General features: G+C 42.2%; 1 protein-coding gene across 1 annotated transcript in view; it reads right to left on the minus strand.

Annotated features, from left to right (window-relative positions):
- Nucleotides 1-1541: 1541 nt before the first annotated feature.
- TRIM71 (tripartite motif containing 71) overlaps nucleotides 1542-27063 on the minus strand; it is a 54223-nt gene continuing 28701 nt past the window's right edge. Inside the window, exons 2-4 of the mRNA XM_058818804.1 lie at nucleotides 14596-14763; nucleotides 5107-5241; nucleotides 1542-2993 (exon numbers count right to left, since the gene is read on the minus strand). Coding sequence (XP_058674787.1) covers nucleotides 1542-2993; nucleotides 5107-5241; nucleotides 14596-14763 — 1755 coding nt within the window. The remainder of the gene's footprint in view (nucleotides 2994-5106; nucleotides 5242-14595; nucleotides 14764-27063) is intronic.

Consider the following 27063-nt stretch of genomic DNA (forward strand, 5'->3'; position numbering starts at 1 on the left):
AAGTTTCTGCTTTTCAGAACACCAGTTTCTATATCCCCGAAAGGGCAAACTTCCCCCTGCCTCCAAAGCTTTTAAGGATCATATACATTAATTTTACACAGAAGTCTTTGGTACTGCCCTGGGAAAAAAAGCAGCAAAGTTTCACCTTGATGCAGTTTGCCTTTAGCTGGTACTGGTAACTCTTCACTTGGATCTGTACCCAGAGATCCTGCAGCAGGGAGCTCCAGGCCCACCCCACCCACCCTAAAAGCTACAGTAGCTATTCCCAAAATTTTCAGTCCAGCTCTCTGGGGAAGCCAGAAGAAGAAAAAAAAAAAAAAAAAAAAAAAAAAAAACCCAAAAAAAAAAAAAATAAATCAATCAGTGAGAGAGTTATTGCAATTCTCTCTGAACAAAAAACCCCAAAACAAAACAAAGCAACTGTTGACTTCTCCAAATCACACCCTGAATCTCCAAAGCTGTGCTTATTTCTTTTGGAAAAAGGTACCACTTCTAACAAATTCAAACTTTATTCCCTTAAGGTTTCTCTATGGGAAGGGGCAAAAAACACTAAGTCATTTCACAAGAAAGTAAATCGAAAGGGTTTGATTTTCCCTGTTTCAATGCTCCTCCTAACCTCTTCTGTTACCTAGATTAGGGGCACTGATAAAAAGGAACAGCAACATTTTTTAAACTAATTTAGCTTTCAGGTGAAAAGAGGTAAAAATGAAATTCTCAATAACAGGATACACTAAAGGAAGCCTTGCTTTTTATCTAAACTTTACAATGACTGCACTAAGCCACTAAAATGAACAATTTGGTTTAAACTTAAAAGAATTTTTGTGCATTTTCATCAGCTTCACTTTGTGCTGTAAAATTACTGTGTTTCAGTAAAAAAAATACACAGAAATGCCAAAAAAGATGCAAACTTGCTCTTCCTGGCGAGTGAATCTCACTCACTTTCATAAAACGTTCAAAGTTGTCTGGGAACAAGATGCTGTGCTCGTCAGTAAATCAAACACACTGAGGTATAAAAAGGAGAACAGGAAAAAGTTCTCTGCTGCAGCAGCAATGAAAAAAAAAAACCAAAACAAAACCAAAACCAACAACAACAACAAATGTCCCTCCCTCCCATGTCCCCACCCACAGAACTGCAGAATGGTCAAGAACACAAATTTCTCTACAAACACCTACTACCATATTCTCCATTTAAAAAGTTACATAGCGCCTTTCTTGGCTTAGTCTAACAGAACTCATCACACAAACCACCTAATGTGCACAGCAATTCTCATTTGTGCATGAAACCCCATCGGGGGGAAAGAGGTAAAACGTTCTGAACTATGAGTATGTGGGGGTGGGGAGGGGGGCAAGAAATCGGGGAGGGAAGGGAGGACAATGAGGTAGATAGAATTCAATTTTACAGGCTCACTCCCTGCAGAAAAGGTAAGTACATTCATCTGTAAAAAAATTAAAGATGAGGTAGGTTTGAATTAACGTTGTATTTTTTCATTTTCTCTTAGAAGAATTTCCCTGAGACAGTTTCTTCCTAATTCAAACACAGATTAGAAGACGAGAATTCGATTGTTTCCAAAGTCGACCACCACAATCATGCCATCAGGGGTGACAGCTATACCTGAAGGACGGTCCATCTGACCAAAGCCGCTTCCCTGAGTGCCAAACTTGCATAAAAAGCTACCATTGGACTCGAATATCTGCACCCGGTGGTTCCTGGAGTCGGCCACGATGATGCGCCCTTCCTGATCCACCGCCACGCCCTGCGGGCGCAGGAACTGCCCGTTGCCGGTGCCCTCGGAGCCCAGGAAGCGCGCCGACTGGCAGTCCGGGTGGATGACCAAGAGGCGATGGTTGTTGAAGTCCGTCACTACCAAGTGGCCCTCGTGATTGAACGTCACGCCTCTGGGGGAATCAAAGTGCTTCCAGAGTACCCCTTCGAAGCCGTACTTGTTGAGGAACACGCCGTCGGGCCCGAACAGCTGCACGCGGTGGTTCCTCGTGTCAGAGACCAGGATCTTGCCCTCCGCGTTGACGGCCACATCCCACGGGTAATTGAACTGCCCGTTCTTCGTTCCTTTCTCCCCGAACTTCAGAATGAACTGCCCCTCGAACGTGAAGATCTGGATGCGATGATTGTCCTTGTCGGCCACGACGATCCTGCGCGAAACGTCGCAGGCCACGCCCGCGGGGCGATCGAACTGGCCCGGCCGGGAGCCCAGCGTGCCAAACTTGTGATGGAAGGTCCCGCATGGCTTGAACACCTGGATGCGGTTGTTGCTGCGGTCGGCGACGATGATGAAGCCCTCCTTGTCCACGCTGACCCCCCAGGGGCGGCAGAGCTTGCCGTCGCTGTCTCCCTCGCTGCCGAAGGACAGCCCCGGCAGCCCGATGCCGATGTAGCTGCGCCCGGACTTCACCATCACTTTGAAGGGGCTGTTCTCGATGTGCTGGTTGCACATCATCACGGACACCAGGTGCTCTCCCTCCAGCTGGGGACGGTAGCTGACCAGGTAGGTCCCGTTCTGCTGATCGCTGACGTCGGCCCCGAACAGGTTTCCATCGGGGCCCATGACCACGGCAGAGATCATGTCGCCCCCCGAGAGGCGAGGCTCCCCGTCGTGGTCGTAGCCGATCACGGTGAATGAGGCCACCTTGCCCTGCAGAGCGCGCTTGAGACCTTCCCCCGTGGCTTTGGTCAGGGGAGCGAAGGCCCCGCTGCTGACAAAGCCCATGGATTTGATGGCCATATACAATGCCTGGTCAGGGGGGGTGAACATGATCCTGTCGTCCTCCTGTGGCTGGAGAAGGCCTCTGACGTTCTTCAGCTCCTGCACCTGAGCCAGCATGCGGTCCCGAGCCAGGAGAATGTCCATGGTGCGACCCTCCTCCAGGACCTGCTGAACAGCACTAATGGTGTTATCCAGCTTGTTCAGGTTCTGACGTAACTTTTCAACTTGCAGGTAGAGGGACTTGGCCTTGACTTGGCGAATCTTTTCCACCTTGTGGGAAATGGGGGAGAGAAAAGTGCACTTACATCAGGAAAGACAGACCACAGAGATTTCCTTCCGTCTCCCTTCTACATAAAAGCCAGCTGGACAGTTGCTATGTCATGCTGACACACAGCTGCAGAACAAATCTCTAAAAATCACAATGCAGACAAGAAGAAACAAGGAAAACAAATTACTTATCCAAATTTAGGATTATTAGTCTCTCCTACCCTCCAGGCAACACCATACATTTCTACTCTTCAGATCTGCTGCATCAGAGTGACATTTGAGAGTGAGAATTACTTGCTTACTAGTAATTATTTGCTTCCACAAATGCTATTCTGTTTTCTAGCTGCAAGGTACTTGACAGATCATCCAAAGGCACATCTCATTCAGCCCCCAGGGAGGACAGAAGTTATTGCAGCCTCTCAGAAGAGCAGAGGTTGAGGCTTCACTAACCAGAACTGAGACCAGTTTCAGAATGTGGGTTGTTGTCCCACTGGGCTGAGCTGGGAGTCAGCACCAGCTAATGCACATGGGCTCCTGTCATTCCCCCGCCTGCCAGAACTGTTTTTGTGCGACTGGATAACACCAGACATCTAACTCCAGGGATTTTTAGGGTCTGATTATTTTAATATTTTTTTATAAATACTGGCAGTCAACCTGAGCTTGTGCTTTAAAACAGGATGTTTTGTGAATGTCATTTCAAATAACACAGAAGGTTGCTGCCAGTCCCTGCTTGAGGGACTGAAGTTGGTGCAAAAATGTCTGTTTTGTAACTCATCTATATAAGTGTGTGTCTACCCTTACTTGTGAAAAACCACTTTGGACCATCTGTCAAAGACACCTGCTGCATAAAACTAATGTAACATGTCTTTGTTTTATTGTTGCAAAAGAACATTTCCTGATGTCTGAATACTTGCTTGGCCTCAGAACAGTATCTGGAATGCATTTCAGTGAAGGAAGACTCAATGTCTGAGGATTCCTTGATTAGACACTGACTAGATAACATATGTACAAACATGCTGTAAATTGAGGTAGGTAGGTTTTACCAAGCTGTAAAAAAAAATTTGGAGATACTTCTTCCAATCAGTAATGCATCCAAGACACATTACTGATCTTAGGTCTTAGCTAAATCCATAGACTCAGCCCTGGTATACAAAATTGTTTATTAGCATGCTTGATACACAGAGTTTGTTTTGCTAAAATGATTTACCACCACCTTCCCTTCTTAAAATAATGTTTTTCAGCTTGAAGAGAACTTGCTGTCAGTGCAGATATTCCAACAAAGTGCATTTGTACAGCACAGTAGGATAAAAAGAGCTCAGGTGCAGATCTTACTCCTCCTGTACTAGGAATACCTTAAAAGAGAAAGCTGCCAAGCTTCCTGCAAGAGGTAAAGAGTGAAAATCCAAATCCAAACTCTCAAAAAAGCAGCATTCAAAGTACACTAACTATATAAAGTGCAACTTTAATCTTGCTATTGACACTTACAAAAGAAAACAAAGCTTCTCTTGCAGGGTACCAAGACCACTGAATTACTTTTCTGGAACAAGAAACTTGCCTGTTGCTTCCTTTCCTCCTCTCAAAATACCACACATGCATTATTGAGCTGAAATGAGCCCACCAGTTCAGAATTGTGCAGATACTCTTTTCTTATACTAGTTCAAAAAAATTGCTTAGAGGGAGGACGCTATCTTGATTGGCAGTAAAGGTTTTAAAGGATGGGGACAGTGAAAGTTGGCCTCACAGAATTTCTACCAGCCTTTCTAAGAAACAAAAAAGGACAGGATAGGATATACCGTGTTGCTCCTGTTCTTTATGAGGAGTGGATCAGAAAGCCAATTATACTATGTACCTAATTCTAGAGCAGGTATTTTGAATATGTTGTTCGGAGGGGATCCCCTCTGGGGGCAGCTGCGGGGCCAGCAGGGGGAGTGCCCAGCCCGCGTGTGGGGCTGTGCAGCTCCCAGGATCCAGCAGCAAAAACCCCACCAGCAGCTCCAGGTAAGGAAATCTGCAGCTTCCCTCGGATATCAGAATCTGGCTGTGTAGTGGTTTGAGCAATTTTTCAATTTGAAAAGCACCTGTCAGCAGTACAAACCACAAATGTAAGGGTGCATACCTTCCAGAGCAGCTCACACTCCCGCTCCTCCAAGGCCTTCTTGTGTCTAGTGGTCACTACCTTGACTTCAGACTGTACCACCTTCGCTTTCATCTCGACTTGCTCTGCCACAGCCTGGGCCTGCTCAATACTCAGCTGGGGAGAAAAAAGACACACACACTTAGGGCTTGACCAAACCAATTAAAAATACACCAGAGGACTGCTGCTTACATTTCACATTACATGTAAATGTAATTACATTTAATTTTACATTTACATTACATGCAAATGTAGAATTACCTGTCTTCAGGTAAAGGCATAAAGTGACAACTCTTACTTTCTTACTAGGCCTTCTTCACCCATTGCATACACTGCAGCCTAAAATCTCTAAGGATTCTTTAAATACATCTATTACATGGAGTTTACATCTTCATTGTACCTTGCATGCTCACAACAGCACTCAGTGCCCTGTGCAATTGCAGCAAGCAGCTAATGGGGTGAACAAGAGACTTGCACAGAAATTCATACTCATGTTTTCTTCCATGTAGAGAACCCAGCTTTTCCAGCCCCTCAAAATGGTTCCCTGTTGTTGTGTGATGTTCTAGGAAAAAATGACACTGTAGGGAACAGACTGTGTTATCTGTGCATTTGAGCTGCACAGAAATACCCCCAAAAAAGTATGGAGATAATCAGTTTTAAAAGAAAAAACAAAGACCAAATGGTTATCAGTAAAAGTATTCATATAGTTATTCACACCTTGGGTAGAGGTGGGAATTATTTCTAATATAGTAGTATTCGGCAGAATGTGCCCAGGAGCATGTCTCTTCCTCCCCCCCCCCCCCCAAAAAAAAATTAAAAATTGTTTCCTCAAAAAATCTGTCCTAAACTACTCCCAAGTTTCACAAAATATTACAGAAAGGGGCATAAAAACAAAGACTCTGAAGGATCACAGTTCCCAATGGAACACATTCAATAGCAATGGCTAACAACTTTTTCAACCTTTGTCATACAGTGAACCAGCAGATGAACCTGTGACCCTAGAGAGGTTAAAAAGATTGTAACTTATTAGTTACAAAATTCTAGAACAAGATGATGGCCTGTGAAGGTATTCAGCCTAAAAAAGAGGGGGGTTCTTACAAGTATTCACACACTTGAAGGGAGGGCACTGAGAGGGCAGAGCCAGGCTCCTTCCAGTGGTGCCCTGTGACAGGACCAGAGGCAATGGGCACAAATGGAGTCAGAGGCTCCCTCTGAACATTAGAACATTAGGAAACATTTCTTTTTCCTCAGAAATGCAGGCTCATTGAAATCAGCTCAAAAGGAATTTAAAGGCTTTACCATACATTCAGAACCTTCAGGAAGATGCCCTCATTTTAACTGTACTTATGAGGATGAACCAATCTAAGAACACCTGTTGCAACAATGAACTACCCAGTGTGATCCAGCATCATCAGACAGCACACACTGTCATATTTCACTAAATGGTTGTTAGTATTTTTGAACTCTCCATTCAGCATCTAGTTTATGCCAACCACTGGAATGCTAAAACATAAAAACTTAAATATAGTGTTACTTGGACATTTCTCATACCAGGTAAGTTATTTTAGGACACCTAGTCTGAACTAGACTTATTCTTCCAGGTCACATAGGAGATCCTTTTCTGAAAGAAAAAGGAAGACTTAACTTGGCCAGGTGACTGCTCTCTGGAGACAAGCTGAAGACAACCCTGACAAAATCAGACAAGACAACATTTCTATCTTTACTCCAAATAATTCTCCTGCAAACTGTCAGGGGAAAACAGGAGCGCTGCTTGACAGCCCAGTCTGCAGCCCAGGCCTCAGTAAGAGGAACAGGTCTTTGACCTCTCCCTCCTTCATTAACTTCAGTACAGTTTTAACAGGGAATGTCTTCAAACTCACACAGCCTACATACCCCAGTCCCACTGGAGACTGCCCTGCCCTCTGACAAAGCTTCTGGCAGGCAAATTTGACAAAAAAATGAAAATCTCATTACAGTATTTAGCAAAGTAGACACGAAGTCACAACTGGCCATGGATTAAGACTTCATAAAAGCCAGTAGGCTCAGACCCAGCTAAAAGAGGCTACATGTAATACTGTGCCTCTACCACCTCTTTGCCATTCAAATACAGAAGCTGCCCTACAGCAGGGAAAAAGCATGCATTTTTTCTAAAACAGACCTGGATTCCCATCAAGTACAGCAAAACACCTTCCTTCTCTTGCAAAGAGAAAAAGGTATCACCTTGTGAAGTGTCAGGGAAACTATCCACTCATATTCCAATTCTAACAATGATGTCTGTGAAAGCATAAAGATCTTATTTTTGCTTTTTGTACTCAGTACCAATTTAGAACTATGATCCCTATATATGCATCCCTCATACCTTAGGGATAAGAGCAATCCCAACTTCCCTCATTAATCCCCACTAAAACCAGAGTCCACCTTCCAAGAATTCCATCACAGCAGGAGAGGTAGTAATTCCCTGTGGATGCTGGGATCTTTCAGCTACAGGAACCAGTTATGCACAACTAGTTGTCTACCAATTACTCATGTTATCATCTGGATTTATTTTTACTTGCCCAGGTATGAACAGCTCAGATCAGTGGGGGATGCCCAAAATGCTAAGATTCTAGTATCATCCAGGATATTGGTGATGTTTTGGTAAAATTCAAAGGGTTCTGCACTCTGCCCAAAAAAGCTAGAACAGCCAAGGAAGGCTGACCAGCATCAAACATGCAGAGGTATGATGGGAGAACAGCAATAGCAAGTGATCTATATCTGAAGCAAAAGCAAAGAGCATTAAGTACAATTTTTGGGAGACTTCTTCACATGGAAATTCCTTGTTCACTTTGATTACTGTAAGGTGTCAGAGTTCTGCTATGAAAACTCACTCCTGCTGTTCTGCAGGCATTTTCTGTGCGGAACTTGTCTTGGAGAGGTCAACTTTTCAGGAAGCATGTTGAGCAGCAGTGTTTCTTGTTCTGGTCAGACACCACACAATCTTTTTAACAACAAATCATTGTAAAGAAGAACAGCTTTTATCATGCTCTCTCCTCATGGCATGTCAGTTTTTCCAGTGCTAGTGAATTAGATGGTCGATCAGTTCACACACTTGGGAGACAGAAGACAAGGCCTGTGTTTATCCAAGAATTGTGCTGGGTTACTGAATGTGAGATGGAAAACAACTGTTTTGTTTCCTGCTGTTGGCCAATAAAGTAAATAATCTATTTGCAATTGTACCTCTCCACCTCTGGCCTCTCAGGGCTCTAAAGATGGCCAACACCACTCCCCATTCTATTAGACGTCACCAGTGCCTTGTGCTTGTTAAAAACAAGTGAAAACAAGAACAACACTGCTTTGCAGTGTATCTTGTAAACTTCAGGGTTGAAATTGGTACTTCCAATTCCTCAAGAGTAAAACTGAAGTAGCAGCAGTCCTTGTGCAGGTGACATGTTCCAGGGGGCCACCACCCAAGGACACTGCACACAGACCTCCCAGTGAGGCACACAAACGTGGTTGCATGGACGACAGCAATGCAGACACCCATCACGAGCTGCTGCTACCAGCACATTTCCCTTTGGAGTAAAAGCTGAAGGGCAAAGCTGTATCAGAACCTGGGTGTCCTTTACAAGCTCCCTTTAGGGGGACACCTCTGTGAGCTCCTCTTTATCTATATTTCACCACCTGAGGGAAAACTTGTGATGATCTTGCTCCAGTGGCCACAACAACTGATGGTACAACATGAACCCATGAAGAAACCAACTGCAAGAGCCAGAAGTAGCAGAGTAGCATTACAGAACTTGGCCATGCTTCTGGATGCCTATGCTGACTATAGAGGTGCCCAAATCAAGATTTGCCATTTTGTAGAATGGCAACATTCAGTAATTTTTTGTATTTCCCGTCTTCTGTTGAACAGTAGGAGCTACCGCCTCAAGTTACAAAAAAAAAAATTATATTATTTCATTTTTACCTAAATATGCCTAAGGGATATTTAATGTTCCAGACTTCCAAGTTTTCACTAGTGTTACTTTGTTATATGAAAAAAAAAAAAAATCAGAAGCATAAAATGCTCCAGGAGAAAGAAAAACTGTTACAAAGCTTGTGCTCTGAAGAGCTATGACAGAGGTGCTGATGCCCTCACTGAGTGGTTTCTGCTGTCTGACACTCAAATTAAAGCAGTATGTCCACAGTTATGCCCACCCAGCACACAGTTATTTGAAGAGGCCACCTCAGGTCTCATGAACAGCAGGGTGATCCAGGTGCTGAGCCATGATGTTAGATGACACCAATTTAGTCCAGGAATTTATCCAAGTGGACAAACTGCAGCACCACACACCACAGTGGCAGCACCATGAAATACAGAAAGGCTGCTTATGGTAACTGTACTGCAACTCATCAGTGCTGGCTTGCATGAACATATTTGGAAAAGTCCCTAGGATTTTTTTATTCCATCCATCCAAAGATGGGAGGGAGCTATAATTTTTCAGCCATTAATTCCAACACTTAGGAATTTTCCTAATCTCAAGTTTTCCAATGAAGGTGCAAACCTCTGGAGAGAAAATTCAAATTCAAAAGCATTTGAACATTTTGGTTCTACTGAGGAATTCTTCAGTATTTGAGGGGTGAATGGACCACAGGTATTGAATAAAGAATATTAAATATACACTTTCCTACCTCAAGTATGGAGGATTTGCAGTTTAACCATTAAGGAATTTAAGAGTAAGTTAACCCTAATCAGAGGGGAACAAACAGCTGAGATGCTTCTTCTCTCACAAACTCCTTTCTGGATTTCAAAAGCACATTAACTACAAAAAAATCCTGAAGGAAACTTTTTGGTATGTCTCAAGTTAGCCCTCTTCCACCAAATGGAAGATGTTCCAGCCATAGGTGGTTTGTCTTCAGTTCCTTAAGGCACAAAAAGATACGGTGGGTTTGTTTCACTAAACTTTTCCAGTTACTTATCACTGAGCCATGCAGGATAAAACAAGCAGGACAAAACAGTTGGCTTTCTCCAGCATCAAGAACTTGGTGTTCTTACAGTAGAAAAATTAACTGGAAGATCCTACACAATTGCAGTGAAAGTACCATGATTTGCAGGAATACCGGTGCAGCTATAGCACAAACCACAGTAGCTGGACCAATTTAAAGGTTTCAGTCTAATGTGTGTAAAACACTACAACATCCTCACTTGAAGTTCCTCTCACAAAGATAATTTTAAAAGAAGCTTTGATGGAGGGAGGGCTAGAGGCCAGGTTAATTCATGCCAGATACAACTAAATCATTTTGGTTTGTGCTGCAAGAACAGACTTTTTGCCTACAGTTTTAGGCAGAACAGTAGTTTGGACAGTGACACATGTCAAATCCATCTTCCCCAGTAACCATCTGCTCATATGCTGCACTGAGGAACTCACTGAAATACCACACAAAACAGAGACTAAAAGTACAAAGAAATTCAGCCTCTTGATACAAATCCCAGCTTTAGAAAGGCACAATTGACTCCATTTTGTTGCCAAAGCTTCATTTCAGATTCTCAAACCTGCAAGCCTGACTTCAAAGCCACGCACAAGGCTGCCTGAGCTAACTCAATGTGACAACCCCAAAGAGATCCCTTGCAGCACAGCAGTGCCATCCTTCTCAGGTATCGACCTCCCAGCACACACATCCATATGGCAGCCCACAGGGAAGCTCCCACCCAAGGGCAGAGGCTCAAGGCAACAGATCAGCTTCCTCCTCTGGCCAGCTGAGTTTCTTACAGAACCCCCTCACCCCCTGTAAAGGTGTTAATCTATTTCATACCACTTCCCCCACAAATTTGGGAGGGAAGCTCCTAAGCCTTTCATGACAGATAAGAGCAGCTCCTGCTATGTTCTGCACACGGCCAGTCTCACCAGGCAGTGAGACGCTGAGCACCAGTCAAGCACTCCAGCAAAAACAATTATAGGCTCAGCTAAGAAAGAATTTGTTTTTGAATAAACCCACTTTTTAAGACATCTGAGCTGAACAGATTAAAATGTACTTTGACATGTTCACCTGGAAATTGACCCCAAATGAACACGAGCACTCAGCGCTTTACTGTTACGCAAGTGCATTAGATTACATGCATACATCCATACATATATATACAGTTACACACGTATAGATGTATTTTAAGAAGGTGACATTTTGAAGAAGCCATCTATCTTTCACCATAACAGATTTACGTTCAGTTTGTGACCTAGTCCTTGGAAAAAATTCTGAAAGAAGACAGCTAAGTGTGCACTTTTGTGAAGTAAAACAAGGCAGCGGGACACGCTCCCCACATGCAGAAAAGCAGCAGCCCTGATTCCTCCCACACCATTTATCCAGCATCAACTTTGGCTTTCATATCACCCTGTGAATCAATCTGAGTCTCTGAAAAGGCTGGAAAAGTATCCCAGCTAGGAGTATAGCTTTCTGCTGAAATAAGAAAAGAGTCCTACCAGCACCCCAGCTGGATGTTGCTGCTTCATTCCCTGGCACCATCAACAGTCCTTGCAGCACTGCAGCCAACCAGCCAGGGGGCTGACCCAGCCAAAAAGTAAAGCCACAGAAAAGCTACCCTTTCAGCTGGATCAGTTCATCACACAGGCACAAGTTCTCAAGTTAGAGACAGGCTCAGGAATGCAGGCCAGGACCATCACAGCACAAGGAAGCATGGAAGGCTTTCCACTGCTGCAGAAATTATCACCAAGGGGGGACAAAAGCAAGCCTCCTGCTCTTTCTTACAGAGGACTTCAACTTCCTTGAACAGGGATGTTTGGACTCTTCTGGAGTGACAGGCTACATCAGGCTTCAGTGGATCAAGAGGTTGAACTGTATCCCAACTCACAGCATTTTTTTAAAGTCTGAAAAACAATCTTTCCTCCACAGCCACAGGAAGAGCTTAAATAAACATTTCTTCCTAAAAGCCTTCAACTTTGCTTAACCAGATACTCTCCAGCCAGTTGACTCATGGCTTGATTTCCTCTCTCCTGCAACGCTGCCATTCAAATTCCACCTTTTCCCATTTACTCTCAACTACCCCTCCTCATCCATCCTCAACCTCTCCTGTCAGGGGAGCTATCACTTTCAGAGCCTATTAATAAAGAGTTTATGGTACAGCAGTATGTATCAGTCCCACTAAGAAGTGTTACTACAACGTATTACTTTTCAAGCCTCTCAGAGCTCCAGTCTTATGTCCCTCCATATCACAGCTTGTACTTGCATTTAATTCTCTGTTGGCTATTTCCATACTTTTAAGAAAACCACTCAAGCCAATTTATTTTAATTTAGAGACTACTTATTTTAGCATTTGTTTTGAATTCATGCTGACACACTGTCTCCTCCCTAGGATAAACATGCAGCTGCACAGCCATATTGTCCCAAGAATAAAGAGAGCTGTGCTCCATGAAAACTTTGAGTTGAGCACCTCTGCTTTTAACAGCATCACATGCTCTTCTGGTTGCTGCTGATGTTGCTTCAGGAGCAGCTGGCTTGGGCTGAACAATTTTCCCATTCCTGCACACACAGATTTTCACCCTCTTAACTTAATCACTGATTTGTCTGCTCACTACTCTTCTTTTTTGCAGTGGTCCAGATTAAGAACCCCACTAAACTAATGAAACAACTCAGCTCTTGAGAACATGGTTCATTTTACAGATCTTTACACAAGCTGCTCAACTAATACTTCCACGACAGCCTCTTAAGCTGGATGGGCTGCAGCCAGACCTGGGCAAAGCTGCATGAGCGAAGTTCAGTAGAGGTAGAGTTGCTTGTTCAACTCACATGAGCATAGCCAGTACCAAGAAACTTTTACCTGCACCATCAAGCAACAATCAGCCCACCACAATGGCAGGAGCCTTCAGCATGAAAGGCAGAAAGACATAAGGGAGGAATGAGCAAAGTAAACTCAGTTGGAAGAAAATCAGGCACAAAAGCATTTATGCAATAGTAGCAGAGTGGTGCTCCATGATCTCCTGCTAGTTTCTACTCTAAAACACAGTCCTTAGATGATTTAGCTGTACCAGTCAGATGATTAAGAGCCCTGCAGGTCAAAAGCAATTATTTAATTACTAAATGGCAAGCCCTTGTCTAGGACAGCCTGGAGAAATTCAGTGATGGTCTTTAAACTAGTATAATTCCTTCCTTCTTGTCATTTTGGGGATGTGTAAAGCATTTCAGTATGGATACTGCTGAAGAGCTTTACAACCTAGTTTAAAACAAATCTTGGAAGATGCTATGCTTTACAGGATCCTGACTGAAGCTGGAATTTAAAGTTAGGCATCCAGCTCCAAAAACTCGTTTACTGTGCCAGTGTAACAAGTTAACATCACAAGCTGAAGGAAAATGTCAACAACTGATTACTATCTATAGCAACATAAACTATTGTTCCACTGGTGCAAAGACTTAATGAGAGACTAATTAGTTGCTCTTGTCTCACAGAACAAGCTTAATTCCTTCATTTACTAGAAACAAGCAGCAAAGGGAGGGCAATGAGCTTTGGGTTATTTTAATTATTGTTTGTACCTTGCATGTGCCAGGAAAGCCCACCCAATTTGAAAAGTAAGTTACCTGCCTATCCATGACATTCTACAGAAGTTTACTCAAGAAAGAAATAAAATCTTAGTAGTTAAAGCATATAAAGTATATAGTATTGAGTTTTGTACCCAACTCAAATTTAGGACATGACACTAACAAAACTACATGGCAGCAGGTGTGGAGTGAAGCTTCCCACTTCCCCTCCAAAGTCTCCCTATAGACCAAACTACTACTAATATAATATCAAAGTTACCACTGGGTATTACTCAGCAAAAGTAATTATCTACATATCACTGCAGTTTAACTCCCCATGAAAATTCCTTGTCTAGTTTGAAGCACTGTGCTACCTTCTCTCCAGCCCTTGCCAGGTATTTGTATTTGCACTACAAAACACAGCTGAGGGAGAGCACAGTAACAGGCAGAGTGTGCCTCTGTGTGTGCAGAGCAATCCTCACATGGAGATAGCTCTGGATCCTCTGCACATGCAGGTTAAGGAATTTCACACTAATCCAGCAGCTGATTAGTATTTTGTATTTGGTGGCAACACTGAAGACATAACAAGAGTCAAAGGTAGGCAGAGTGCTAGAAGCTATAGAGGCAGGAAAATGCTCAAAGAAAGTCTGATTTGTAAAAACAAAACCAGGTTTGGCACTGCCACATAAGATCTGAGCTTTCTTGAAACGCTTCACACTCCAGTGCATTTGTACAGAGCTTCATATATATTGTGATTTACATGACAGGATTATGCTGCAAGAATGCAAAACTCATATAACAGCACTTTATTTTCAGCTCCACTGCCACTTCTGTCAGAGATCTGAGAAAACAGAAGGGGTGAGAAGACTGACAGCAGAAGCAGAGAGCTTTTTGCCTTGACACCTTGCCCTGTAACAGACAAGCTGGATGGGAGAGGGGGGAGAGGAGGGAGGGGGAAATAAAGTACTCAAATTGGGAGTATCTTACTTGAATAGCCTGTCGTCCTTGCTGAGCATCTGCCAGGAGCTGAATGGTGAGAGTCCTGGAGTCCTGTAGGGCGTCTTGGAGGTAGATAAAGCTGTGACCCACATGTCGTCCCATGGTACATTCCCGACATATGGGGACAGAACAGGTATCACAGTAGAAATGCAGTACCTGCAAGAAGGGGGGAAAAAATTCTCATTACATAAAGAAGAAATTAAAAGAAAACAGAGCCAGGATGTGTTAAAAAAAATTAAAAATCCAAAAGCTCAACTATAAAGGAGATGGTTAGAGGCAGTAGCAAAAGGCAAGGACTTCACAATAGTTTCTCCGCAGAGGAAGAGCTATCCCCTTCCCAGTAAACTCCAAACCATGCCCTAACAGTTAGATGGAAGTGTCATTGTTTTCTTTGCAATACAATACTAGGAAGAGTGTCCACATCAGCTCCTCTTAAGAGCGGAAGCCATCTGCCAACACTTACAGACTGGAGATGGCATCTATGGCAAGTTTCAGGTGAAGACTTTTCCCGAAAATGCAAACACCAAATTCTCTTAAGAGGCCATTCAATAATCAATACACTGGAGAGCTGCAACAGCAGCACACCCACTGCTCACAAGGGGAAAACCAACCATGCATGCCAAGAACCATCCTCTCTTTTCAAAATATGCAAATCCCTTATGTTCAGGACAGCAACAATATTGGGGAAAACTCCCCCCTGCCACTTCCATCAACAAAGCAAAAATCCTTTGCTATGACAGTGTTTTCTATGCTAGTGATGCTTCAAGATGCTTGAGTTGGAAAACAAGACTGGAACTTTATCATGCCCATCAGAGCATTTGAATGCTGCAGTGACCTGTGGGTAACCACTAAATCCCTGTTCTGTTCACAAAGCACTCCCAAACCCTATATTCAAATCACAACTTAGACCAAGATGCTAGCCTAGAAAGCTGGATCCATTCATCAGCTGTAGCTGCTCCCATTCCATCCAGTAGAGGGAAGTAGCATACAGAAATAGAAACTTCCATGGAAGCCTGTCTTAGAGAGAAGCAGAAACCAGCTCTCAAGTTTTTATTTCCAAAGATGCACATGAAGGAGCACAACACTCCAACACAAAGTTCTGTATTCAAGTCTTGCTCTTAACTACACACACTATTTTTCTTAGACTGTAATAACAGAAAATCTGTATTACCATGGAACAGTACAATGGCACGAGGTTTCATACTACAAACAACTTTTCCATCACCAGATATTTGAAGCCCACCTCAGAGAAAGGAGCAGGAGCAGAACAAAGACTGGACAAGTGTTTGATATGCCTGTCTTCTCCCAGCTGTCATCCAGCCATTCCCACTCCAGCTAACAGCTCGTGACATGGGGCGCATTACATCCCCCTCTCCCTTCTCCCTCAAAAGCAAGGGAAGGACAGGACAGGTGATTCCTCCCTTGGATTGCCTGGGCTGCATAAAGTGACATTTTAAGCTCCTACAAGCGCAACAGCTGAAGTGGTACATGGATTAATTTCTCAAAGGGGTATGTGTGTGTTCGTGTGCACATGTCAGATTTTACTAAAACCTGCCCTTCTTTTTCTGAAATTAGGTTTTGCTGTAGGGAAACTGGAACAGACTTACGTTTGCTTCTGTTTAAACATTAAATCCTCAAGCAGTGTCTCAGATTCCCACTTTTCCAAGTAAAAAAATGCCTTAGGTCTGAAATGCATTGTTCAAACACATCATCTTCCTTAACTAGAGGGATCCTTGTCCTTACACTGTGGTTGTCTAAATATGTATACCATGTCCACTTACACATGAAGTTCTGTAATTTTTCTGCTGAAATTACAGGGAATGTTTATTACATGCTCCTGAATAACTCCACTTAAACAACTGAGAAGTTGAGGGAGAATGAAAACCAAGACAAGGTATCAAGTTAAGTCATATGAATCTGATATACTTTAAAAACATACAGCAGGGATTTGGGGCCTCACTCAAGCAGAGCAGCTGAAAAGAAAATGGTGACCATATGAACAGAAGACCAGAAGCAAGTTAAATCTATTACTAGTCCTACACAATAGCCAATACCAGGAGCAAAAGTTCAGTCCTCTCCTGCTGCAAGGTAACAGCATCCACTGGTAAAAGAGTCATCCAGCTGTTCAAGCCAAAGAAAAAAAAAAAACAAGCTTAAACTGTTTAGTTGCCTCTTGCCACCCACCAAAATGTGGTGGGAAACATCACTCCTGAATTTTGAATGAAGAGTGACAAGAGCCATATTCTCATTTAGGAAATGGGCAGATTACACAGGACATGGCAGGGGAAGGTCTTGGGTATATAGATTATTATATAGAGTCATTGATAAGGCCTTATTTATTTCTTAGTCAAGGAAATAAAACAAAAAAGGTCAAAACAAGACAGATTAAAAATGGAGAGCAAAAGAGTTAGCAAGCTGGGGCAAAAACAAGTAGATATGCTGGTCTGATCTCCATCACTACACTTTTTCCCCTTATGTACACAGAGGGGAAAATCACAAATGCACAATCCCTAGTGCTCTCCGTAGGGAGGGGAGCTAGCCAGATAGGCACCAGAAGAGCACTCAAGGAGTCAGGCTTCAAAGTGAACTAGCAACTCCCCAGAAACTCCTTTCTGGGCAAAAAGACTCTGAGAGAAGCCCCAAACTAGGCAGGGGTACGAGGAAGGGCAGGTCTCCTCCCACAGCCACTGTCACACACACTTGTCAGGGGCACCCAGCAGGCTGCACATCAGCTCTACCAGCAAAGGGGGGCACGCTCCCAGAGAACAAACCTGGGAAATCTCTGGCTGTGCCGGGCACAACAGCGAGGGAGCTGGTGCCAGCTGGGCTGCTGGGGCGTGGGCACAGCATCCAACTTGCCTGTGCTTGCAGCCACTGCCAGGAGTTTATTGTTAAGCTCAAGCCTGCTCACATCCCAGTCCCTAGGTCATGGCCACAAAGGTCACGTACTGCTAGATTAAGTTTCTATGCTGGTTCTAAATAGAGGGGGGTGGGGGGAAACAGAGCTCCCCTTTCCCCCATCCCCCAAACAACCAACTCCCTGGAAAAGAAGAAAAAAAAAAAAAAAAGGAAAAAAAAGATACTCATGCTGAGGATAGGTGTAGGACAATGCACAGCTGTGTTCTCAGTTCAGAACTGACACACACACAGAGCACCCAAAGCAGTTCCAGTTCCAGCAATGTGAGACGGCCTCCCCACATTTCAGGTCTCTGCTACTGCAGCACTGCAATGCTCCTCAGGGACAAACAGTCCTGCTCCTCACAGGGCAAATAACAACACTGATCCTGAAGGGTGGATGGGCAGAAGTAGCACGAGGGAAGAGCCAGACTAAATCTTCCTTAGTGGACATCAGCTTACACTCAGGGGGAAAAAAAAAATACACACCACTCCAAAAAAAAAAAAAAAACAAAAAAAAAAAAAAAAAAAAACCACCAAAACAGTATTTATAGGAAAGTCCTAAAAATTTTTCCCCCTCCCTATCTGAAGAGGCAGAGATTATACAGCCAAAAGATCCATCAAGCTGTAAATCAACTATTGTCCTGTTAATTTCACTATTTACCCAAACATAGGAAAAACTGGTTTATAAGCAAACACCTTCAAACATTGCGGGTTTTTCCAAACCACGTGAATGCTCTGATGGGCAGCAAGGAAAGAAGTATGAAAGTAGAGACATTTCTCCTTTCAAAGAAATTTATAATCTGTGTAAATGGCATTTAATGAATTGTTTCTTTCTGTAGTAATTATTAAGTAATTAAGTAAAATTAACATTTTAAAGGTTAAAACTGGTGCCCTACAACACCCTATCCAAGTATGGAGAAAAAGATTAATAAGCAAGTTTAGGAGTTTTTATTCCTTTTTTTTTTCAAACTGTTCTGCTCAATTAATTAGTATTTTAGAATTTCCATCAGTAATAAGTGAAGAGAGAAATCAGAAGGAAGAGGGGACTAGTTTTAGAGATAGTTAAAAGTGATTTATTTTAAAATAAATCAGCTATGGGTTGATTATTTCCCAAACAGGAAATATTTCCTGAATTGGTGGCATACAATTTTAGACACAAAACAATAAAGGGAGCCTACTTCAATTTAAACAGAATCAGTGAACCATGTTACAGGGCTATTCATCTTTTACAGCCACAGCAGCCCAAGAAATACAACAGCAAGGCCATAAATGTGATTGCTTCAGGAAAGGCTGTACAGTGCACCGTAAAAACATTTTACAACAGCAGGAATTCCTGGGTGTCGCTCTCCCCATTTTTTGGTCCATCTGCTTTCAAAGGGGGCAGGGGGATGGGCGGAGATGTTGTTAAACGTCCCCCGGGACTGCACAGCAATCAATCATCATCTGATGAATGGCCACTAAAGTTAAACCCTGACCCCACTCCACAATTCCCACACCAGCCCTTCTCTCCTTACTGCTGACCAGCTTCCAGCGCGCCCCCCCACCTCCCAGCCCTCACCAAAATTTCCCAAATACCAAGCCCAGACAAAAGCAATGGAATGTAGTAGGCACCATGACAGAGGAGAATTCAGCAGGAACAGCATCTGAGGAGGCTTATCCTTACACTGTGTTTAAATAAATGTTCTTTCGGCAATACTCTCGGTGCCCTTCTCCTCCCAGCTTGCAAACACTTCACTTCTCTCATTTTCAGAGCACATGTGCATGCAAATGGACAACAAAGCACAGAGAATCTAATCACACAAAAAATTTTGTTTTCTGTCATGACATTTCAGTACCTTGCAAGGATTTTATTTAAGCCTACAGTGTTAGGAATTTGTACAAAGCAGCAACATATAAGGCCACATTGTTTTTAAAATGCAAGTCTGCTCTAAAAATCTACCCTTAACCAACCAATCTTAACCAACAATAAAAGAAGTCTACAGACAAAACAGTAGCCTCCTGGTTTCCAGTTTTGGAAAAGTTTCAGTATGGCACTTGTAAATTAACTTAAGTTGATTTTTATGATTAAAAAAAATCTTACTATAGTCAGTTTAAAGTTTTCCACTACTAAAGGTGTTTTATTATCAAGCTCCCTTGACAGTACCTCCAATACCAGTGGCTTTGTTAGGCAGTGTGTAAGGCTTAGATGACCGAGTTTAGTATAAAGCAATTTTCTAAGGAATGCACTGTGGGGTTGATTTTTTTCTTTTTTTTTTTTCTTTTTCTTTTTTTTGTTTCTCTCTCTCCCTGAAAAAAAAGCTGCTTCCCTGAATACAGCAATTTATCTTTTTGTTTTAACAGTATTTAAATGAACTAGTCCTCCTGAGTGGTGTAGAGTTTGATACAGATAATTGTTGCAAGTTTAAGCAAAAATAGGTAATATTTTTACTTTGTAGGAAACTGGTCCTTAGTTTCCACCTCAATGGCAATTTGTGACAATTAACTTGATTCACACCATGACTAAAGTAGTATTTTAGGAACCATAATTTGAAATTTGAGTGCTAAATATAAAGACTGAAGACATGGGCAAGTCACATGATACACATCAGAACGACAAGGTATTTCCCAGTATACCTTAAACATCTGGCATTCAGAGATACCAGTTAATGATCTAATCGCTCCTAGAACCTGTATTTTAACTTGATGCTCTGGTGTAGAAGAGACTGGCTTTGAACACCAATCTTCCTCTCTGCATACAGTGGCAATAGGAAATTGCACACCAACTCCAGAAGGTCTCCACAGCAGATAAGAGTTAATTCTTGAACTTAGCCCGATATTCTAATAACGAAATTTCCACAAAAGCATGGGCACTTTGAAGTGTTACAGCCCTATCCTACACAGGGCATGCAGCATGCACCAAGTGGCAATAGTGAATTCAATAGTGAATTCACTGTTACCTTCCTTTGCCACTTGGATGAACAGAGGTAGGTTTTGCTCCATTTGAAATTCAACTTTGCTCCATTTAGAGATGGAAGAGGATCATTCAGCCCTTTTGTTAAATTCACCTTGATTTCCTTACCCCACCTGGAATAATAAAAGCCCAGCCAACAGATGACTTGGCTCATGCAAGTCTGTTTATAGGAAATAAAGCTGTAATCCCACACGCTTTTTTTCCAGCACTAGTGTTAATACCCTTCTTTCCCTAGATGCTCCAGCGGGTTCTGTTCCTTATTTCTCAGCCACATAGGTATCTCTTGGCCTAGCACATGAAGGGGAAGGAAGCTCACAAATAAAACCCCGAATGTGAAACCACACACAGCCCAAGGCTGCCACTTCACTCCGCAGTTAAACTGACAACTACTCTGTGAGGAAGCCCTAAATCAACCCTGCCTTGCTTCTATCTCCCTCCCTTCACTGATCCTGTCTCAGTGAAAAAGATCTGGCTATCTTTACAAAAAGCATAAAATTCATTTTTGAATAAACTATTTTTATCAGCTGAGCCCGCGATCAGAAGATCAGTAGGACCAGCACGATGAAGGGGGAAGAACCCATAATTAAGGGCATAGAGACATTTGATGACAATTATCTGGTACCTTGCCAACCTCACAGCTGGAAATCAGTGTAAATCTTCCCGTCTCAAGCTCTAACTGGAAGAGAACAGTATCTAACTGGAGTGGAGTTAAACAGGCTGGTAAATCAAACAGACTACTATACTCTTAAAATTCCTAATGTTTACCTTCTTCAGTCCTCCTGTGATGTCATGAAGCCAGTAAAAACAGCTACACATTTTAGAGTGGTGACAGCACTGAGTCAGTCAAACCATCCAGGTTAAAAGCAAAGTTTTTTGAAAGAGGCACAGCCACATTAATCACGTTTAGAACACCCAGTAGGTATTAACAGCCAGCTGGGAGTGGAGCAGAGACCATTTAAATTGCCTTTGCCAACACAAACAGCATTTGCAAATTTAAATGGATTTGGGGTAGAAGTGACAATCAAGTTCCACTTCACTCTGATCACTGAAATGGTGTGACAACAGGCTGCCAACCGGGCCAGGAGACAGGAAGTCACACCTTTGACAAAGCTGTTTTGAGGATCTGCTGGCTCCAGCCTACTATGAAATTGCATTCTCTGTGTTTTAAGTTAAAATCTTATAAATGAAGCTTCATGTGATGATTGCAGCTTCTGGTTGTAGGCACTCGCCTGGCACTGCAGCTTTCCAAGCAATTCCCTTTCCATACATTTCTCTTGCACTAAGCCCCCATTGATCCACTCTGATTGTGGAGGGAGCGCCACACCAGGCACAGATGGACTTTGGCTATCTATCTCATCAGCTAACTTTCTAAAAGCTCTTGGGTGCAAGGTAACTCAGTCAGCTGATCTAACTCACTGCCCCAGAGATTCCAGTTATTGATGGACTGGAAAGGGCATCTTGCTTCCAACTTAAATCACTGGTCCAATATTTCCTAAATAGGGATAAGCAAGGCTTAATACTATTTTTAATGTTAAGACTGAAGTGATGCAGGGATAATTATCCCATAGCAGACTATTGTTTAATTATTACATAGTGGCAAGTTGACATTCAGCACTTTTCTTTAAATATGTTGGAGTAAAAAACAAACAAACAAACCACTATTTTGTTTTTAAAAAGTCACAACATCTGTTTCAACAGTGAAGCAGGTAACATAGCCAGTCTAGGGAAAGATGCAATGGTATCAGTAGCTAGTAGATTACTCAGTCCAAGATAAGTCACAGCTCTTTCACGGATTTCAATAGGGGAGACCAGCCTGTGCTTCAACATGCAACTCATTAGCTGTTTAAATGCAGCTTCTGTGCCAAATCTGCATGACATGAGTAGCAGCAGGGTGGTCTTGGCACACAGGGGACAGTGGGTGGATCTAAATATTCAACAGTTCAAGCATGCAAGCTAATAGCCTGCTGTGGTAGCTGACAGAGTGGGTCAGGACACAGTTCTACTTTCAAGCCCATCTGTCCAAGGCACTGCTCTGAGTCCCTGCAAATCTTCCACTCAAGAGTCAGGAAATTCTTCAGCATTCTGAAAACAAGAGTGTCTTCAAGTTCTGATCCAAAGCTTGGCCATGATTTCAGCAATGCTGTAAACAGCAACAGGTTTACAACTTCTTCACTGTTGCATAAGGTGTTTTGTATTTTAGAGAGAACCAAATGTTAACATCCCTACGAACTCCTCATGTAAGATGCTCTCTCCTTTCCTGCACAGCTCAGTGTAAGAGCTTGTGAAAATTTTCCTTCTCTGCACAGAAAGGGTTGGATAAGAGTCACAGTGCACACAAGGCTCCTGCGCCATCTCTGTGACTGTCATCAGTACAGGCCTCACCTCTCAAAATCCATTTTCCTCAAACCTGTGCTGTTCCCACACCACTGCAGAGAGCACTTTCTCTGTTCAGGTCCTTGGCAACTGTTGATCTTCACATGGAAATATGACAGCAAGGACCCCATTCTATGTCTTGCAAACAAAAAGTTTTTGTCTCTTAAAATACGAGAGACAATCCTTGTTCTTTTTGTGATTCGATGGGGGAAGGGAGCAGGAAGAAAGTCAAACAACCCTAAAGTTCCCATATTTCACTCAAGGGCAGCTAGTCCTCATGGTGAAGACAAACCAATGAGAAACAACATGTTAAACAGATGGGTTGTGTGCAGTTTGACAGACAGACTTCCCTGATCCCAACACAAACAGGTCTTGAGTAGGATTGATTTTCTTATACAGCTAGTCTCTAATCAATCCTCCACTAACTAACAAAATTCACTTTGATGCAACTGATTCCCATTTATAAGCCCTGGGGGGTCAGAAAGCCTATCAGGATAGACACCTTAAATTCATAATATTAACTCCTAGTGGAAAACTGAGTATGAAAAGAAGGAACACATTTATCCAGATAAGCTTCTACTCTATCTATTTGAAGTTTGTGATAGGTTCTACTTCAGGTTTTTTTTTTTTTTTAATTATTTCATCTGAGGTTTTAGAGGGAGGGGCTGTACTTTTCTTTTTTAAAAGCAATACTAGAAATCTTGGTTCAGAAAAGCATTTCTTCAGAACATGAGTTTGGACTTTTTCACACCATGCATTGCTTCAATTAAATGACCTAGAACTCATTTGCTACAAGAAAATAAAAGACAGAAAGCATGTATTTGAAAACCCCTACAGCTGAGGCACCACATGAATAAGTCAAACTGCAGAAGCTGGAGAATTCTGAAAGACAAAGTACTAGAAAAGTAAGCAAGCATGAATTCTGAGCCCACTTTCCAGCTTCAATGCTCCTTGTTCCCCCTTGCTTATGTGGCCTTACTGACAATCACAGAGGAAAAGCACAAGAACCCAGAGTCAAAGCAATTAGTAAAGATCAGTGCTCAAAAATTTGTAAGTTCTAGATAAAGTAGTTTTTACATAGAAGTAACATGAACATAAAACTATCAAGTAGGCAGCAGTTCAACAAATTTAATCTCTAATCTTCCAGAGCATACATTATTTGGGGAGGTTGTCCCTGCACTGATTATTCACCTAAAGTAATTTTAATAGCATTACAAAATATCTACATAATTTAAAAAAAAAACACTTCTCCTTATACTTTTTCAAAGGAGTATTTGTGTTAGGAATAAAGAAAAATGCATCAACTTGTAGACTTACAAATCTCAAAGTCCTTTTAACAAGGAGCATTGGCAGCACACATTTGGCCAAGTGAAATGATTCTGGTATCTAACACCACTACCAGACTCGGTTAACTCCAGTTTGAGTAACAGCCTGGTAAGCACAATCATAATTTGTACAAGACACTGTCCCTCCTCCCCTGCTTTCCAGTATCAGCTCTCCAAAGAGTTATGGGGGTGAATATTCTCACAGAGATAGCACAGCAATTACCGAAGGAGGATTAATTAGGCTGCTTCCAATGAGAACTAGACTTTTACATATGCAAAACATTAAACACCCCTATCAGGTTTAAATTTAGTTTCAACTTCCATAGGATTGCTATGGCTCTGTTTTTATGTGGAGTAAAAGCAAATAACAATGAAAGCAATTTACCCATTAGGGCATAAGCCGACCACCTGGGATACTATAGGAAGGAATTCCTCCTCCCTCCTTTTTCTCAGTGGTAAACTACCCAGATGGCCAAGTGTGCAGGCAGTCCGGGGAAGGGGTAGAAAGTGCCAACCTTTTCTCCTCTCCTTCTCCCCATTCCATCCCAGCACTGGGCTCTGCTGCAGCCCCGATATCTACTGGGAACAGCTCAGTTCTGCTGCTCCTGCCTCGAATCTGTCTTCATAGAAAAGCTGTAACAGGAACAGCCATGGCACTGAGCCCCCACTGCAGGAACTGTTAAATTTTTTTCTTCTTTAACTGTGAAACAATCCATTCCTATTAAACAAGTCCAGTTACTACCAGTGCCATATGCACATCAAACTCAGGTCAAAGTGAATATAACCAACTCTAGCCTTTTATTAGGAAATACAGGCAAGACGCTTGTCTGGGAAAACTGACATATAAACCCATTCCAAGTGTTTTATACCACAATGTTTTTAGTTACTGCTTATGTGGAACAGCTTTTGTGGAAAGCACAAAGGCAGCATCAAATTGGCCCACTCTGTTCTTTGCCTTACTCTGTCCCAAACACTGTTTTTACAACAACTCTACACCCAAATATGAAGTCCTTATAGAATAGGGCATTGCAGGGAACTTCCTTCTTCACCAAAACAGCCAATATGTACATTTGAAAGGTATCTTCAAAAAACATTTGAGTTCTACCCCTATACCATCATCCTTTTAAAGGCTAACACATCAAAAATATGCAAGTGTAAAATTTTTACTAGCTTAAGTGCACATGTTTCAGAGCAGGAAAAAAAAATTACAACACGTCAAGGTTTCATTTGGGATTACTCATAAATGAGGAATCTTAATTAAGCAAAACCAAATTTGGATGGCATGAAAAGAAAAGACAAAACTGGTTTGCTCCAAATCCAGGCAGTATTTTCTGGAAGTGTATCATTATAGGCTTCCTTAGCTAACACCAACAAACCGTACTATCCATGTCAAAAATAATCATTATCTGCACCCAGCATAGGGCTTGGCACATACTCTGGAGTATCTTATTCAAAAAACAATGCTGTCCTTGAGGACCAAAACTCTGATGATGCTTGTAGTAGAATGTCAGACTGCATTTGTCAGATTAATACGCTTGTTACAACTCCTCTTAATTTTAAGGAGGATTATACAAATCACATTTTATGAAAGACTCATGCAAGCATTAGCCTATGGGTGCTAGTGCACTATTACTTCCAACTGAACTCTAGTATTTAATGTTTGTTTTGGAAGACCTAGCTGTCTTAACAGCCACAGGGCATTTCAATAATCATATAACAAACACTACTGCAGGTTACTCTTTAATCCCTTGTGAGTGAATGAGTAAATTCTTGTCCATCTATCATATAATTACACAACTCTGTAGTTACAGCCAAAAAAGGTACTGTAAATCATAAAGGAAAGTCATCTAAGACGAAGACAGAGCTGTTCCAGGAAGTCAAAAGTGTTTGCACAGAATAATTTTTTTCTCCATGACTACAAAAAAATGAGCAACAGAAAATTTTTGTTAACAAGACATTAACATAAAGTGAGAGAACCTGTATTTATCTATGAAAAGACAAGTCCTGGTGGACAATTTAAATTAAGTGTGTCTTTATTTATCCCACTTCACCTCTCTGACAACAGAGCAAAACCTCGAAGTTTCAGAACTCTGAATGAATTACCTACCCACAGCACACTTATTTCCAAGTGGCTAATATATAGGTACAAACAAATTTAAAGCCCCTCTTCCACCAAGTGGTCTTTGTTGATTGTGGGAGGATTTTTTTTTTTAATCCCTGAAAATGTACTTTCAGCATTTCTGTCAAAGATTTAAGAGCAGCACAGTGTCCTATTCTAACAGCCTTTTTCCTCATGGAGGGGACTTCAGATTGCTCTACTTCTGAATTTGGGAATGCTGGAAAGTGTAAGCTTTCCAGGAGCAATATTCAAGTCAGTGGAAACTGACAGCATGGTTACTACTCCTTCCAAGCACAGGACAGATGTGAGGTGCTTACAGATAATAACACTAATAACTGCACTTTGTCACTGTGCCATAGATGCCATTATTGAGTAGTAGCTCCAGTTCTGGGAGAACGAGGGCAATCTTCTATCACAGTCAAGGTTTAAGTTATGATTGATAGGCACTATTTTTAATCCATTCCATGGTGCTGTCTCTTGTGGGGCAAGGGTACAGTGTGGCATTCCTACAAACACCAGAATGTTTCTGCTATAGAGCATTACAGCTTTGATCCAACGAAACTTTAGTGGTTTGATGCCACCCTGTCATGGTCCAGGGCCAAATTTCAAGGACCTTTTTAAGAATTTAAAGGCATTCTGAATATTTAAAATGCTTAAATACTCTGAATACCTCGGTGAAAGCATTAGCCTTTTCAATAGCAGCATCCACCTTCCACTAGCTTTAGATTGCTTCTACATTGTGCAGGCAAGTTAGCCTTATCCTAAACTTTAACTGTAGCCTTGTTTAAACT

The sequence above is a fragment of the Ammospiza caudacuta genome, chromosome 1 (assembly GCF_027887145.1).
Source record: "Ammospiza caudacuta isolate bAmmCau1 chromosome 1, bAmmCau1.pri, whole genome shotgun sequence".
NCBI classification, from domain to species: domain Eukaryota; kingdom Metazoa; phylum Chordata; class Aves; order Passeriformes; family Passerellidae; genus Ammospiza; species Ammospiza caudacuta.